General features: G+C 36.5%; 2 protein-coding genes across 5 annotated transcripts in view; one reads left to right on the top strand and one right to left on the bottom strand.

Annotated features, from left to right (window-relative positions):
* Positions 1–18,422, bottom strand: part of LOC125677722 (uncharacterized) — a 62,882-nt gene that overhangs the window by 31,489 nt on the left and 12,971 nt on the right. For all 4 annotated transcript variants that reach the window (XM_048915873.2, XM_056158011.1, XM_048915874.2 and 1 more), the window contains 4 exons: positions 3,956–4,172; positions 3,707–3,826; positions 3,523–3,586; positions 569–675 (listed from right to left, as the gene is read on the bottom strand). In XM_048915873.2, the coding sequence (XP_048771830.1) occupies positions 569–675; positions 3,523–3,586; positions 3,707–3,826; positions 3,956–4,172 (508 nt within the window). The remainder of the gene's footprint in view (positions 1–568; positions 676–3,522; positions 3,587–3,706; positions 3,827–3,955; positions 4,173–18,422) is intronic.
* LOC125677724 (uncharacterized) lies at positions 11,054–17,417 on the top strand. The gene is made up of 7 exons (XM_056158009.1): positions 11,054–11,108; positions 12,256–12,281; positions 12,620–13,084; positions 13,982–14,461; positions 14,923–15,049; positions 15,522–15,652; positions 16,136–17,417. Exons 3-7 carry the CDS (start codon positions 12,653–12,655, stop codon positions 17,303–17,305), a joined length of 2,340 nt encoding a protein of 779 aa, XP_056013984.1. The 5' UTR covers positions 11,054–11,108; positions 12,256–12,281; positions 12,620–12,652; the 3' UTR covers positions 17,306–17,417.

Raw genomic sequence — 18,422 nt, 5'->3', positions numbered from 1 at the left:
AAAAATCTTATGTCGCAAATGCTGGGGCAACTTTGGTTCCCATTTCAGTGCCCAGGTTCTGTTTGTAAATAGTTTCATTATAATGCATGAAATTTTTTTCCAAGATGAATTGCATACTTGAAATAACGATTTTTAAAAAAGAGAATTAGAGATTAGGAATTCGTTCTATCCAATATTATTTAGAGGCTAGTCCTCGATCATGATGAATATTAGAATACCGGTTTGTGACATCAAATAGAACTTAAAAATGATATTGAGTTAATATTCTCTGGAAAGGAATAAAGTAAATTTACTGTGTCTCATAATTCTGAAATTTAGTTGGTTGGTTTTGACGTCATAGTTGAATTGTTGATAACAAGTGTAACTAAGCGATAGCCATAACTCTTGAAGATCGAAAATGAAACCTCTATGTGTGTATGTGTGTGCGTTCTGAGCTTCTGACCTTTTTGAGAGAAACCCAAATGTTCTAAAATTGGGGCTTCCAGTCGCAGCGGACTTTCGTCTGTTACAACAGCCATTTTGATGAATCAATATTTTTACAAGATATTAGATAGTGTTCAATACTCACCTTTTCTAACACATGGTCGTAAAAGATAAATACGAATGGCAAAAAGCAGCAGCACAGCAGCTAGAATGGCACATATCACATAGATTCCATTTGTAAGTGCTGGATCACTATCAAGAAAAACATTTAAAATCTTATTAAAAACACTAGTATGCATCGTATTGATCTATGCCCTTCCAAAATGGGAGCTATATCGTGTATATACGTAATATCAAAAATTAATTATCATATTAGTTAAAATATTATTAATAACATCCCTACATAACGATCTTAGAGTTATTATATTGTAAGTTGTGCGTACACCCTACGAGAAAGTAAAGTAACATTTACCAAACAGAGGTCATCATCATTGGTCAAATAAACCCTTGGCATATATAGTAATCTAAGAGTATGTGCGCTTATCCATATACCAATGCCAAAATGTGTGTGCATAATTCGTGAAACCACTACCCAAAGCCTCTCAACAAATTCACATACCATAGTGATTACATATTTTTTTTTCTTGAATGTTGTCATTTGTACCTCTGGTATAATAGATTTGTATTAGTAAACAGATACAAGTCCAATGATTCCTATGTTATCATTTATGATTTTTCCATTTTCTGGGACCGATCGAAGTAGCTCAGTGGATATAAGGACCGCCTAATCTAGCCGCCTTTTACAATAATGAATGGGTGTTAAGGACCTATTTTTACCCGGAGCCCCACGGGAAATCAGTGAAAAATGTTGACATGTTCTTCTATGAGATTGGCATTGACTCTGTAGAGAGTTAGGAAGGGGTGAAATAGTATTTTTAAAAAAAAGAGCTAAAAATGTATGTGAGGGAGGGGGTCAAGATACTTAGAACTCACTAAGACAGTGTGTTTACATGTTTGTTTCTGGTCTAACTTTGGTAATAAATGTCATTTACGACCTCTAAGGAGTGATTTAGAGATAACCACTGGGACGAAAACGAGCCTATTCGCTTGGCATAAAACTTCATTAAACATAACAGATAAATTAATGTGCGCTTCAATGTCCCAAATTTCGGCTGATATCACGTAATTCCTAAAACCGGCCGAAGCTGATTCGGCGAAGGCGTCAGTCCACATATTTAGCCAAGACCAAAATGTCCAATCCCTGTCTAGAGTTGTCGTTCCTTATTTTCACCCCTGTCAATGTTTCAGATTTTGCAAAGCTAGATTGTAAAACTCACCCAGGACGCATTATAGGGAATACTTTCACACGCCATGAAAATATCGTATTTAGTTTGAACTTCTTGTTGAGTTACGCAGAACTGTAACCGATATACATGTACAATCACGGATTAACACAAGTGAAATGTTATTGGAATTTACTGGGATTGACATACCGTAAAGTGCAGAGTTTAGCACAATGCATTATATTTAGACTCCAGTGAAGTACTAACACTGCGTTGAAAATATAAAAATTGGTGCACTTTCCCCGCGGGCATGAACGAAAATGGGGCGTTTAATTCAGCATATTGATTAATTATTGTTTAACGTCCCTCTCGAGAATCTTTCACTCACATGGAAACGTCACCATTGCCGGTGAACGGCTGCAAAATAGGCCTATGCTCGGCGCTTACGGCCTTTGAGCAGGGAGGGATCTTTATCGTACCACACCTGCTGTGACACGGGGCCTCGATTTTTACGGTCTCATCCGAAGAACCGCCCCATTTAGTCGCCTCTAACGACAAGCAAGAGGTACTGGGAACTTATTCTAACCCGAATCAAAACGGAACTTAATTTAGCATAATGCTTTCATTGTCCCCCACCGCAACGCGGAAGGGGACATGGAAATACCGGTGTCCGTTCGTCCCACTTCACTTTGTGAACGCAACTCCTCAGAAACTACTCAACAGATTTTGTTCATATTTTGTAGGATTGTTAGTCACCATGTGTAGTTGAACATATAACGCCGCCATTTTGATTCGACAATTTTTACAGGAGTTATGGGACTTCGTTGAATTTGTACGTGCTACACTATAGGAACACTTTGTGGACGCAACTCCTCGGAAACCGCTCAACAGATTTTGTTCATATTTTGTGGGATTGTTAGTCACCATGTTTAGTTGATCATAGTGTGCCATCATTTTGATTGGACAAATTTTACAGGAGTTATGGAACTTTGTTGAATTTGTACATAGTACACTATAGGTATACTTTGTGGACGGAACTCCTCCAAAACCGCTCAACGGATTTTGTTCAAATTTTGTAGGATTGTTAGTTACAGTATATTATATAGTTGATCATATTGCGCCGTCATTTTGATTCGACAAATTTTACAGGAGTTATGGGACTTTTGTGCTTCAATTTTTTTTTGCGGCGGTGGGGGACATGGCTATGTGTAGCGATCATGTTTTTCTTGCAACAATAATGAGACTACGTTTGTGCATTGTAGTTTGGTGCTCCTTGGAAAACAGCAGGGTTGTGAATGGCATTATTTCGTTGAGGAATTTAGCATATACTTACTGTGGATTTCTATATTAACCTTTAACGAGTCGTACCTGTCATGAATATATTTACCTTACATTTAACAATTATACTGGCTTTTTCATCATTCTTGAGACAAAATGAAATTGATGGAATTGAAATAAAAAACACCGCTATAATAAATTGTACCAGATAATTTGTTACTTCAAAAATATATAAATACACCCGGAAAAAGAAACCCAACCAAAATAAACTCCGAAAGCTGAAGATATATTAAAACAAAACGAACATGTTCTCTTTTGAGATAACATGAAAACAATGGGCAGTCTCCATTGTTCAAAGAATGTAAAGGTTAGATAAAATTATCTTCCAAATACATACAGTAGGGAGATGCATAATGATATTTAATGGTTTCCCGAAAATCATATCTTTCTTAAATTGAGAATATTTTAAATAGACAATTAGACACAATGTATCCTACACAAAAGCATGCGTTCGTAGTAAATAACAAAAGTGTCTTACAGAAATATGCGTTTTTCTGGATCATCAGTTGTATTCTCTTGGATTTCCTCATAGCACTCTTGATCTGCAATACATGTAGATTACCATCTCTTAAAGAATACCAATGGTAGGATTATGACGAAAATTGAATTCCCCACATGTTTGTAACATAAACATATCCAAAAGTCTCTTTGCAGATACCTACATCTGTGGACCGAGTTTGAGGTGTATACGTTTGCGCATTTCTTGACATGGTCTTTGCAAGGTTGGTTGAAATTCGGTCCAATAGTATTCCGACGCAAGTCATAAAATGGACAGTAATTACCTGAAATAAATCGTGTCTAGATTCTTAGATTATGGTAATTCTATACATGTATATTGAAATTCGTCGATAATTAGAACTGACCATTTAAATGTGCCTTTAAGCACATTTCGAAGTACAGTGTATTCTTACCCACTATTATTTTTGTTGGTGCACAAACTTCAATTAAAGAGTCAAGGACTTTGTTAGGTAGACAATGATAAACGAATTCCTGTCGTAGTTTCGAGCAGTTCTGTACAACCAAATGACACTGCTTTCTCTCTTTTGCTTTGATCCATTCGGTACTGTCTTTGGGACAGCGTTTGACGACATTCATTGTTGGTATAGATTGTGGGCATCCATTTTCCTTCTTCAATGAAAAATTTCAATTCAGCAAGGTAGGCAATTACTTTGTAATGTCATTCATAGATATATAAAAACCCATAATTTAGAAATGTAATCACTAATGATCTCTCATTCTTGTCAAATATTCTTATACCGGTATGCAATCTCTGAAACCTTCTGCAAGTATGACCGCAAGATCACGAACAGAATCACATCAATGACCCAGCTATCTGAACATTTTAACAGTTTTACGTCCAATCCGAGTATAGCTTACAGATATTAAGACGTCTCAGCTGCTGGTGAAATTCCAAGAATCGTTGTTACATTTCACAGCGCTCAGAACCGTACAGGAAACAGGTTTGTTCTCGTACCAGCACTTACGCTGACAATGGACCTCGCGAGAGACCCATGACTGTCACTTCTTATATCGTACACCGCCGCGGTGTCTAGGGGTTAGAACGATCGCCCCGCATGGGGAAGACCGGGGTTCGAATCCCGGCTGCGACAGACCTAAGTCGTTAAAACAGGTAGTGACAGTTCCATCGCCAAACGCACGGCATCAGGTGTGAATGTCTTGGGTCCTCGGAAATTATATTAAAAACGAATGTCCCGTGTCACAGTAGGTGTGTCACGCTAAAGAACTCTCACTGCTCAATGGCCGTAAGCGCCGAGCATAGGCTTAAATTTGAAGCCCTTCACCGGTCTTGTTGACGTCTCCATATAAGTGAAAAATTCTTAAGAGAGAGACGTTAAAGAAGATACAATCAATCAATCTTATATTGTATGTTTGGCGAAGAACAATCTAAAGTTTGACGAACGTATAGGAGAGGTTGTTTCTTCGTCAAACGTATATGGAAGGTTGACATAATACAAAGTTTCATAAATTATAGATGCATATCTATTGAATCAAATATACATGTATGTAAGTCATCACATGAATGGGTATCCTCCGACGATCTTCAACTTCCCTACATCAACATTCAAGGTGTATATGACGTTATATTCGTCAGTATTACTTCTCGCATAGAATACATGTAACTGACATAACGACGACTTTTATTACAATGTGGCACACGTACTTGCTTGGTACGAGTCCATATGGAACGCCATTTCTGCCTTATAGTGTAATTCAGCCTTACGTTATGTCGATACATTTTTATGTTATGTGGTTACATCATTACGTTATGTGGTTACATCATTATGTTATATCGATATTTCTTTGTTATGTGGTAACATCATTATGTTATGTGGTTACATCACTACGTTATGTCGATATTTCTTTATGTTACATGTATGTGGTTATATCGTTATGTTGTGTGGTAACACCGTTACGTTATGTCGATACCTCTTTATGTTATGTGATTACATCATTTCGTTATGTGGTAACATCATTACGTTTTTTGGTATCATTATGTTATGTTCAAACATCATTATGTTGTGTGGTAACATCAGTATGTTATGAGGTTATATCATTACATTATGTGGTAACATCATTACGTTATGTCGATACTTCTTTATGTTATGTGGTTACATCATTATGTTATGTGCAAACATCATTATGTTATAATAAACTTTCAAGTGATCGAGATTGATACAGATGCAAAATAGCGCGCTAAAATTCACAAATTCAAACAGATTGTTTCCATGATTACTTTTAAAATGAAATTGGGTTAGGGATGGTGACTGATTTGTGCCATTTTAGAATTTGTCGTCTTTTCGTTATTTCGAGGTGAAAAGCCGACAAAACGATAATTAGCGGCTTTTCGCCTCTAAAAAAACCCCGAAAGACAACAAAATGCATGTACAGGTTTCCCCGTTATTTTTTGTCTGACTTTATAGGAATTCAATATGAAATTTGCTGATTGTTGTGGATAATCATTAATTATATCACAATATCAAGAAGGAATTGTTAAACTTAGAGTTTCATGCAACTTGAGAGACTTTTAGTACTTTACAATTGAATATTTTTATGTCCAAACCCAAACTTATAATTTAAAAAAAAATTCTAATTGAATTCAAATATGAACACCGATGCCACTCTTGTAAGTTTCCACTATATTGTAAATACAAATTTTTTAAATAGTTGAAATTCATGAATGCTTGTAAGCTAACACTTAGTGATCAATGTTCTTTCCTTCTGTCGAATGACATTGTACATCGAAATAGGGAATCTCTCTCTCTCTCTCTCTCTCTCTCTCTCTCTCTCTCTCTCTCTCACACACACACACACACACACACACACACACACACACACATGTATGTACATGCAAAGTGACGGTAAATAATTGTCAATCCTGAGACAACAAAGTTTGAAAGCTGCACTATATTCCCTCTTATATACATGTATATATTTTTGTGTAATCAAATGTCTATTTTGGATTATGCATGTCATACCCGTATCACCCCTAAAATGTATGTTATTGATTATTAATCTTGCTTGTATATAATTATCTATAAATATTGAATTGTGATTGCAATTTATCCAAATAGATGCACTGTGTACATGCGCATGCATGATCAGAAACTGCGAAAAACCTTGAGCGGTCAAGCATTGAATTAGGGAAAAATATTCGACTTTGATATTTCCCGATTCAACTGGAGACATCCTTATTGGCACGGGTTCAATCACAGGCACCTGAAGTATGGACATTACTACTCACCCCCCCCCCCCCCCCACACACACACACACACACACTTCTGATTTTTCTTTGCAGCGATAATATCTCCGAAATCTGTGGACTCCCTGTCTATCCCATTTGTAATCTTTTCACACTTTTTGCAAGTTTCTACCGTTCATCATACCGGTAGAACGCCAATCTCTAAAGCTTACAAAAAGCGTGAAACGATTACATAAATCGAAATTGGGATGGGTTAGACAGGGAATCCATTTCGGAGAAATTATCACCGCAAAAAAATTCAGAAAGGATGGGGGGGGGGGGGGATAATAGTGTCCATACTTCAGATCCCTGTGGGTTCAGCGTGTCGCAATCTGTATAATGGAATCACAACTGTCGAGATAAAAATGGAGTTCATGATTTTGTTTCGTAGATTTATCAGCAGAACGAGCATCTAACATTTTAAAAGTACATATACTGTCCGCATTTATGCGTTTTCTAGGTAAGCATGCTATGTGCATTACTTATGTGTATGTACTGTATATTCCAAGAATTGAATGTGTCGTATGTATACGATGCTCTTTGTGTATTTCATTCTATCAGTATGCAATTGGCAAATAATTTCTTCGCGTTTATTTACATCCATGATACAGTCGCTTTCATTTTGTCATCTTTTCGCCTCGAAATAACGAAAAGACGACAAATTTTTAAAAAGGGCACAGGCCAGACAATGTGATAATTCTGAAAACACAACGTTTGAATTTAAGCGCGCCATTTTGCATCTGTATCAATCTCGATCACTTGAAAGTTTATCATAACATAATGATGTTTGCACATAACATAATGATATTACCACATAACATAATGATGTTACCACATGACATAATGATGTTACCACATGACATAATGATGTTACCACATGACATAATGATGTTACCACATAACATAACGAAGTATCGGCATAACGTAATGATGCAACCACATAACGTAATGATATAACCACATAACATAAAGATGTATCGACATAACTTAATGATATAACCACATGAGGTAATGATATAACCACATAACGGAATGAAGTATCGACATAACGTAATGATGTTACCACATAACGTAATGATGTAACCACATAACATAATGATGTAACCACATAACGTAAAGAGGTATCGACATAACATAGTGATGTAACCACATAACATAATGATGTAACCACATAACGTAAAGCTGTATCGACATAAAGTAAGGCTGATTTACACTATAAGGCAGAAACGGCGTTCCATAGGTCCGGTCCATGACTTTTTTATTCGTAAAGTCTTAATGAATGGGTGGAATGCTAGCTTTGCATTTTACGCGTTCGAATGATTTTAATGAAATTATAAATTGTTGTCACATTAAGGTAAATATAACGAACAGTGATCAATCTCATAACCCTTATTAGGAATACAAAATAGTGAGGTGAACAAACTACGAACCCCTGGACATAGCAGAGGTGACATCAGGTGCCTATGAGGGGTAAGCATCCCCTGGCAACCGGTCACACCCGCCGTGAGCCCTATATCTTGCTCAGGTAAACGGAGTAATCCATATTCAAACTCAGTGTGCCAGGAACGGCTTAATATGAAACGTGTCAGTCAGCATTTCACTCAATGACAGGTTGTACTGGCAAACTAGATCGTTATAACGACCATAGAATTTGCGAAATGCTGACTTTAAATGAGTGTTGAAACCCCTGTGATATAAACTTGTTTCCCATGGGGATCCCGGTTAGAATATGCCCTCAGTACCCCTTGCTTGTCGTAAGAGGCGGCTAAATGGGGCGTTCCTTTGGATGAGACCGCAAAAACCGAGGTCCCGTGTCACAGCAGGTGTGGCACGATAAAGATCCCTCCCTGCTCAAAGGATGTAAGCGCCGAGCATAGGCCTAAATTTTGCAGCCCTTCAACGGCAATAGTGACATCTTTATATGAGTATAAGATTCTCGAGAGGGACGTTAAACAATATGCAACCAACCATCAACAGCCTGTCTCGGTATAAAAACTGGTTATACGAAGAACAAGCTCTTGTGTATCGAATCAGTTGAGAGATATAAACACCATAAGCTGGTGATCAATAATGGATTATTGCTATAGAAATATGGGAAGTTGACGCTGGAGAAGCTGAAATCATCCCGTTTGTCATAAAGATGAGTTGTTAGTTTGCCGTTAACATTTATTTTCAATAAGATATATCATTATACGGAACAGACGTGGATTTCAAGTTCACAGGGATATTGAATGACGATGATCATTGTTAGTAGATAAAACGTCGTCGATATGTATCTAAATGTCAAGTTGAAGGCCACAGCGAACATACTGTGATTGTTTTACCTTTTGGGTTAATTAAATAAGAAAATGCTTTCTCTGGTTTTGTAGTGAAAATACAGAAAGCGTAAATAATAAAATGAATGCTCTCAAGAAAGTAAAATATAGATATCACTGACCTGTAAGTTAATTTAACGTAACAGCTGAAAATCAGGGCCGTAGCAGTTAGGGTTCTTTAACGTGCCAACTACTGCCGTGATACGCAACCTCCGTTTTTAAAGTCTGACATGTTTCATACCGATTGTTAGGCTGTTCTTGCCACACTGATTTTGACTGTGGATAACTCTGTTTACCTGGCTCACGGCGGGTGACCGGTCGACAGGGAATGCTTACTCCTCCTAGGCACCTGATCCCACCTCTGGTGTGTCCAGGGGTCCGTGTTTGTCCAACTATTTATTTTGTATTGTTTACAGGAGTTATGAGATTGATCACTATTTATTTTGTATTGCTTATAGGAGTTATGAGATTGATCACTGTTCGTTATCTCCACCTTTCATCCGAAAGACCCGTGATTCTCACTTCTCAATACCATGCGTTTGGAGAAGGAGCAATCACAACCTGATGTGTTTTAAGTCTTAGTTTTGATGCAGCCATGGCACGAGCGGGACTCAAATTCACGACCTCTCGGTTATGAAGCGAACGCTCTACCACTAAATCGGAGATTCCTCTGACTCATAATGTGAAACGATTGTCGTGGTAGCCTAGGGGTTAGTGTGTTCGTTTAGCAACCGGGAGTCCATGATTCGATTTCAAGACGTTTAGAATAGGCATTGTCTCTTCCTTTTTCTTCTGCCTGGCATTTGAAATGAAAGTTAATAGGTGTTGACACGGTAAAGAGCCCTAACAGACACGGTCCTGAGCGCCCTGCATCAATCTAATTAAAATTAGATCTTCCATCCGCTCCCCAGTTTTCGATACGTCGCGTGGAAGATCTAACAACATCCCATTAGAGGTCGCGTCAGAGTTCAATATGAATTGGCCAATCAAATCGTCACTGCTTACATCTTTGGATGTAAAAGTAAATAACGGTAAGCCTCGAGAAGTTCCGAATGTTTAAACTTCCGAATTAAAAAAAAAAATTTGGCAGCGCCAGTTGGAACACATGTGAGTACTCGGACTACCCCACGAAAAGTCTATCCTCTGGGGAACATTTGCCTTATCTGTGGGTTTTCATTTGTAAGCAAATCTGTTGACACTGATGGTAACATTAAAATCAACAAATACCTGGACAAAAAACTTCGACTTTCCACGGACCGAATGAAAGTTTTGAAAGATGTGTGCGGAATTTCGGATGGTGTGGTGTACCCAACTGACACAGGTGTGTGTCAAAAGTGTTTCAGAAGTACCGAAAGAGTATTAAAACTGGAAAAGGAAGCAGCAACAATGAGGGAATCTTTTAAAGCATCTGTTCAACTCACGCTGCAAAGGTTAGTCACATTTAAATAGCCCTGCTCACTTTAGAAAGTCGATAAATTCCCCCGTGACCTTTTTCCCCAACTTCAAAATGGCAAGTCAAACTCTTAGATAGAATACAACTCACTAGGTTCATATACGTTTATAACTGCATATTTAATCGATTTTAAATCAATAAGTATCAAAGTAAATGTGTATGTTGAAGGGGGGGGGGGGGGTGACTCGATTTCATGCAGATTTTGTTCAATATATTGCCAAAAAGATATTTCATTTGTTTCAATATGTGTGGCTTTAATGATAAAAAGAACTTGATCTTATGATGTACATTCAATCTCATACAGGTTTAATGTTTGTGTGCCTTCCCCCTCTAAAAGATTCATTGAAAAGAGAGAAATAAGGAGCCCATTTAAAGAAAATACTGATGTGAAGACGGTTCGACCAGATGATCCACTGTTAGTACCTATCAGAAGGGTAATGCCCGTGAAGCTGGTACAACTCCAGCCTGTCAGCACTAATGTAATTGTGAATACCAACAAAGCACGGCGCTCTCTTGGTGGGGACTTTTTGAAACAGGTAATGACTGGGTATTGCACTCGATTTCTACAAAAAACAAGAACTTTGAACACACATAACTTCACAAATTGCAGACCACAAGTAACTGAATATCTTTGAATACATTTTAGGAGAAAGTAACTGATAAACATGAAAATGTTTATAAAAATGGAGAAGTTGAGGTACAGTGTATTGAAAAGGTTGAGCTTGACCATAATGTTACAAAATAAGGCTAAAAATGATAATTGTTGTGTTTCTGCTAACATCTAAGAGAAAATAAGAGTAGGTAGTTAGGTGATTGGGACTTTTAAAGAATCAGTGAATATCTTTTTGAAAACAAAAATTGTTTTTGCGTACTCAAAGAAACAATGTGATCACAATCTCCTTGCAGGTCAACATTATGAACACAAGGGACTTAATTTCGGAAGATATGGGGTCTGTAAAGTATGTATTTGGTCTAGTGCTTTGTCACAAGCATGTACCCTTGGGGCTTGTTAATTTGAATACTAGTCAGAATTCCTCAATAATTATGGTAGTAAATCAGATATCCAAGTGACTTAGGTGGACTATTGTCGTTTGTCGTCGTCCGTTAAATATTTTACATTTTAAAATTTTTCTTGAAAACCACTAGGCAAATTGAGTTGTTGCCATTTTTGGTATGAAACTTCTTTAGGGTAAGAGGAATGTAAACTGTGAAATGTATTATCTTAGCTTCCCCAAGACCTCATGTGTTGTGCCAAAACTTACTTGCTCCCACACAGAAAAAGCAAATGCATAGGTAAGATGTCCTTGAAGCCATTTACCAAAATTGTGGAATTCATGGCCCTTTGGTATTAAAGGGGTTCAGTCTCTTGGGTGGGGGTCAATATGGCCATATAGTACTGTAAAGATATATTAAATCTTAGAAAATCTTTTTCTCTGCTCAAAAGTGTGAGAAAAAATAAATGCATGGTTATGATGTCCATTAAGATCTCTACCCATATTGTGAAAATCATGGCCCCTGGGTTACGAGTTTAAGCCTTTGAGCCTCTCTAGCGAAAATGTATTAAATCTTTTTCTATGTATGGGCGTTAGTACTCAGGTGACCGTTAAAACCTGTGGGTCTCTTGCTTTAAATTTTGTTTTATTTTGCATGACTTTATAGTTTTGTTCTTTATTTTGTTGACAGATATCAACACCGTTGAATGCACTTCAGTACGTATTCAGCATTTGTCTATAAACTTGATTATTGTCCATCTTAAACTGATAGAAGACATGTAAATATTGATCATGTTGATGGATTTTATATGTAAGCAAATTATGACATTTTTCTTGTAAATATTAAGTTCTCAGCTGTTAATATGGTTAATTTCCTGCTACTATTAAAGCAATCTAATTAAAATTAGATCTTCCATCCGCTCCCCAGATTTTGAAATTCAAACAGTAATGAAAAAGTGTCACACAATGATTTATATCATTTATCATGGTAAACGAACTTATGAACTTCAGTCTTGAATACACATTGATTATGATGTGGGGTTTTTTAAATACAGGTGTCTGTATATTATACCAGTGGAAAGAAAAGTATGACAATTACAAATGATGCGCACAAAACCATATGTAAAGCATTCATCAGAGGAAAAGATGTAGATAGAATCATAGTTGATAGTCTTTGCAAAGCAAATAAGTCAGCAGTGATCCATGGTGCAGAGCAAATTCTGAAGGAGGAATCTCATAGGACATGTAAGAGAGGAAATTCCCTGTTGCAGAGAAAAGACTATCACAACTTCTTTGGTTTCCACTGGAAAGCTATGTATGATGACCTGAACCAAACATGTCCTTCACTTCTTGCGATACTGTCATCAGTAGTGTGTGACATACCACCTGCTCCTCCTAGTAAACCATTTTCTCACATCATGTTGTCTGCAGCAGTGGCACTACATGGCAGGAATCAGGAGATGTCTCTGATGCATTATTTTACTGGGTTCATCCTTACACATGGAGGCTGTACACAACGGGTAAGTACCATTATATATGTATATTGTGTACTTACTATGACTTAAAAGTATAATATTTGGTTTCCAGCCCATTAGATCACTGGTATTGCATGTATCTCAGGTTTGTATCAAGTAAACACAAGGTTTGTGCTGAGATAGCAATACAGTTTGAACTTGCAGTGTTTACCAATAAAGGTTGGCAAAAAGTCGGTCAATACATGTATTAGTATTGATCGGGCTGGTGGTCAATACAGATCAATTGACAATTCAGTGATCATGATAGGTTTTTTTTATGTCAAAGTGGTCATTATGGTAAATACAGTCTGTAATTCATAACCTGCATTTATATTATCAGAGTATAATGTGCATGTAAATACAATTGAATGATGTAAATTATTCTGTTAAATTGGGGAAAATGCTACTGTAGAAATGAAAAACTGTGGTTCACCCCTGCCAAGGGTACTTATCAAGTAGCTAATTTTTAAGAAAATTACACACTGAAAAAAAGAGCATATCAGCTATATAATATGAGAGCTTTGAGAAGCTTAGGGGTTTATAAATACAGAGGGTATTAATAATTACAATAATGATATTACACATTATGGGAATCATTAATCATGTTAATTGATCCATATATTTATACACTCTAAATATTAAAAGTAAGCGTTGGACCATGATTGTATTAAATTCATCTTTATTTTTGCATAAAATGGGAAAAGGGACAGATTCAATCTCAATTGACCACTTTGGGAGTATTGACCAGAGTGGTTATAACTGGTTAAAACTGCTGGTTAAACCGGAGGTGGTTTTACCACCCAGTTCTGATAAAAATATATTTCATTGATTAAGTGATTTAAACAACATGTAAATTTTAAAGCAATTTATACTTGTATCATATATTTTAACTTTTGATTACAGGATATCGAGAGGCTGTCAAAGTTAGGATTAAGTGTCCATCCACAAACCATTCACAAGAAATTTGTCAGCTGGCAAGATAATTTAGACATGGATTTGAAATCTATTAAAGATTCATGGGCAGAAGGTGGTCACACGAAGTACCAGATCATAGGTGACAACTGGGATAAGAATATACTCCCATCTTACAGAACTTCAGATAGAAAAACCCTCTCACTTCACCTCTTCAATATGTATGCCATTGTGGATAGGGTAGTGCCAGCATTTTCAACAGACTCTCAGACAGAGAATAGACTAGAACATGACATTTTGAAATTTATACCATCTACCCAAGAACAGGAGCTACTATTAAAGGAAATGACCTTCCTCTGTGCAAGATCTCTCATTCAAAACTCGCCACAGATTGGAAATCTCTTCAACAAAATATATCCAGATCATCTTGAGCACAAGTACAGTTGCTTTGCTGGATTGAAGACCACTCAGGTGATGATATGTTGAATTATCAGTAGTTAAAAGTCAAAGTGCAATCGTTGTTCTTATTCCCTTCCCTTAATTTGTGGCTCCCATTTATGGGCATGAATATGTAGCAGAGATTAACTTACATTTTGTCATATTGTAGATAATGCACTTTTTTTAAGCAAGTTGATAAGTACCTCAATAGGGAAAATAACTATGTGTGTTTACTGGAGGGATCTTTATCATGCCACACCTGCTGTGACACAGGACCTCGGTTTTTGCGGTCTCATTTGAAGGACCGACCCCCAGGCAGTTGCCTGTTACAACACACAAGGGGAACTGGGTACCTATTCTAACCCAGGATCCCAATGGACTTGTGTATATGTTGATAGTTTTAAATGCATGTAATCTGTCAGCTGTCTTTATCTTTTGCAGTTTTTATTGTTATATATATGTATGTATGTACATAGTGTATATTTTATTTTCAGTATCCACTTGGTCTATACGACTGTAACGAGACCAAAACTGCAGATGTTATCCAGTTGCTGAAGAACATAACAGACAAGTATGTGCCAATGAAAGATGATGAAATTGTGGAACCTGTATTTTTTGGAGGTTTGTTTTTATTTTGATATAATCTTATTATTAACATTTACATATTATTATATACATATTTGCACAATGAATTGGTTTGTTTTTGAGAATACATGCCTACTTACTACCTAAAATGTATTGTGCTTGACAATAATAATGATAATATTTAATTCAGTTTAATCCAATCACTTTTAAATGCATAGACATCTGACCAAATTCAAAGGGGGATATTTAGAATTGAAATTGGATTTTAAAAAATGGCTTAGAGGATTGGAACGCACCACCCCTCTCTGGCCCGCAAACTGAAAGAATTAAGGAGTAAATGTCTTATTTTAGGGGTATATGAGCCTATATTCTACTTGGGAGCATGATAATCCACATAATTAATGAATCTCAAGTGTGTTCATCTATGAATCTCAGATAAGTGAAAATGCTCATAGGCTTCTTGATTTGATGCATACAGGCATATTTCATCTTGATATCTTTTTTTCAGGAGACCGACTCACTGACGAACGAGTGCAGGGAGCTCAAAGAGCAATGGGCAATGCAGATTCTGCGAAAGAGAGACTTAAAGGGTTCATTTCAAAGACAGAGGATTTTCATCGTCTCATGAATTTCTTAGAGGTAAAATTTTTACCACGAACTTGGGCGAATTGACATGAAGCATTTGCTAACTTGAGGACATTCTTTCCTTTAGTTGTGACTTTTAGTTCACCTGAGCTGAAAGCTCAAGGGAGCTTTTCTGAAATTTTTACATATGAATGTATAGGTAAAATTGATTTTTTTTCTTTCTTCAGAACCATTGTGCTAGAAAAGTTCAAATTAATATGACAGCTTCTCAATATATTGCAGTTTGAAGTTAATGAAAATCAAGGCCGGGGGGCACAACAGGGGATCAAAAAATAAATATGTGACAAGGTGAATCAGATGGGCGGTGCGCTTCATGAGCCATTTGTCAATATTATGTAAGCATGTACATGTACTTCATTACAATTTTTGTTTTGAAAAACCTGGTTAGCATGGCCATTACAGGTGTATATCTCTTAATATTATAAAATGATTCGGATTATAAAATGAAACACCAAACATTGTTTATTTAAATTCCAGGCAATACATAAGATGACGTTCAGTACAGGAAGTGCCAGTGATCCTGGAACTGTTTACTATTATAGAAATCTCTTAAACATGAGGAACGTCAAAGGAAAAGTAAAGAATTCGTACAGACCACACAAAATGCTGTACTATACCATTTTGGATGGTATAATCATGACACTTTTCTATGATCATTTTGGGTTAAATGATTTTAATTGCAAAATTCCTGTGCCAGAAAATTTTCAGCATTTAACAAAGGAGGAGAAATTGCATTGGCTGGATGACATTTGTGAGGGAATTATAAGGAAATGGTTTTTTGATGATGGCACAGATGTTTGTAAATCAATAAGAGAAGTGCTTTCAGACCCGAATCATCCGGAAAATTATTGGACTGAAAATATAAGTGGTGGACGAATTAAATGTCATTTCTGTGATAAGGATTATGCTTTTATTGGCTCATTACAGTCTCATGAATCAAAAGTCCATAACGTTGTTGTGAAGAAGGATAAGAAGATGAAGAAAAGAAATGATTCAGATGAAGTACAGGACTATATTTCTCTCCTTTTCAAATTAACTTTGTTGCACAAAAATCTCGATACCGCTGTAGATATGGGAGACGGGGAACGTTCAGTAAGATCTACCAAGTATGAACTGCCCATATATAACAGAACAAACAAACTTAAGTATGTGATTGGTTCCATTCACTTATCAGCTTTGACATCTGGAGTTCTTGCAGAGGAGCAGTGTGAGCGTTTAGTAGCAAATCGGTTTGTCAATGTTCAAGGAGGGCGAAACAATAATGTAGCTTTGGACGAATACCTCGAGTTATTGAACAGGGAAAGCAAAATCGCTTGCTCAGGACATCAGACGAAAAACAGTATTATAGAGCATTCAAAGGAATATCCCCATTTGGTTGGATTTGTGCAACATCTAAAGTCAATCAATGATATGAACCCAAGGAAAGGATTTCATCACCTACCAAATTACCAGGAGGATGTTAAAAAAGTGGCCATGGACTTGGTGAAATACAAGGTACTGTGTAGCATTCCAAAACGTAAATTAAAATGCAGGTGCGTTGTAACAGACAGAAATCCTTTCGAAAACTGCCACTCTGGACTTTCAGAAATGATTCATCGTCACAAACCAAGCTTACCTTACAGGCGTGTTCGAAGTCATCATATTTAGCTGCAGTATGATGATTGTGCATTGTAATACAGGGATTTAAATGGGTGCACGTTTGTGTTCCTTTGATCATGTATACTGATAAGTGCATCTAAAGTAAAATGTTTGTGTCACAGTGAGGTTTTTTGTTGATTTCATATTTCTAAGGAAATAAAACTTTGTGTACTGTAGGATAAGGCCAAAATAAAATATGTGTGTGTTTCCTATTTAAAAAAATTGAAAGGATTACACAGTTGGTAAAACATTTTATTTCATTGAAATATTTTATTGAAGAAAAGTTTTGGAATAGTAATAAATACAGGTCTATATACATTACAAATACTCTTTAATCATTTTGAAGGCCATTGGTAGTCAATTATAATTTAGAGAAACTTAAATGCAAAACAAAAAAAAATTCCAGGATGGAAATAGTGGATTTTATTTATTTGTCTTCAATTAAATATTCAGGGTTGGGAAATCACACATATTTTATTTTGGGCCTCTGTGGCTGAATGGTTAGAGCATCGCAATCAAAATCACATGGCCTCTCACCTCTGGTTGGCGCTGGTTCAAATCCCGCTCGCGCCGGCAAGTGAGAAAGTTTCCCAGTTTACTTTCGAAAGATCGGTGGTCTCTTCCTAGGTACATGGTATCTGGGTTCTCTTCCACCAATAAAAACTGGGCGCCACCAGATCAGAACCAAAAGGTTTGATAATAAAAGATGATGTCCAAATAGCAAAAGACATGTAATTTTTTTTGGGGGGGGGGGTGTGATTTTAAAAAAATACATTTCAGTAACTTTTAACAATTAAAGTCTCCAGAGGATTTGAACTCAGGATGTGCGGTTTACCAGTCCAATGCTTTAAACTACTGAGTTATATCATACATGTACAACCAAATTGATCGATACAAACAATTTCACAAAATATTTAAATTGCCGTTTTGTGATGTTGGCTCATAAAAAGTATAAGCCTCGGGGTGTTATGAGCTACCTTAAAACTAAATATGATGAATGTTGAAAAAGATTTTAACTTGAATGACTTCCTGATTCAACTCGAAAAAGCTCATTTTCTTTGCAAAATAAAACTTTGTTGATTACAAATTTTAGCAATTTAAAATGATTGCTAAAAATTCTACTTCC

The sequence above is a fragment of the Ostrea edulis genome, chromosome 3 (genome assembly GCF_947568905.1).
Source record: "Ostrea edulis chromosome 3, xbOstEdul1.1, whole genome shotgun sequence".
Classification (NCBI taxonomy): Eukaryota; Metazoa; Mollusca; class Bivalvia; order Ostreida; family Ostreidae; genus Ostrea; species Ostrea edulis.
This window is presented reverse-complemented; position numbering and strand designations above follow the sequence as displayed.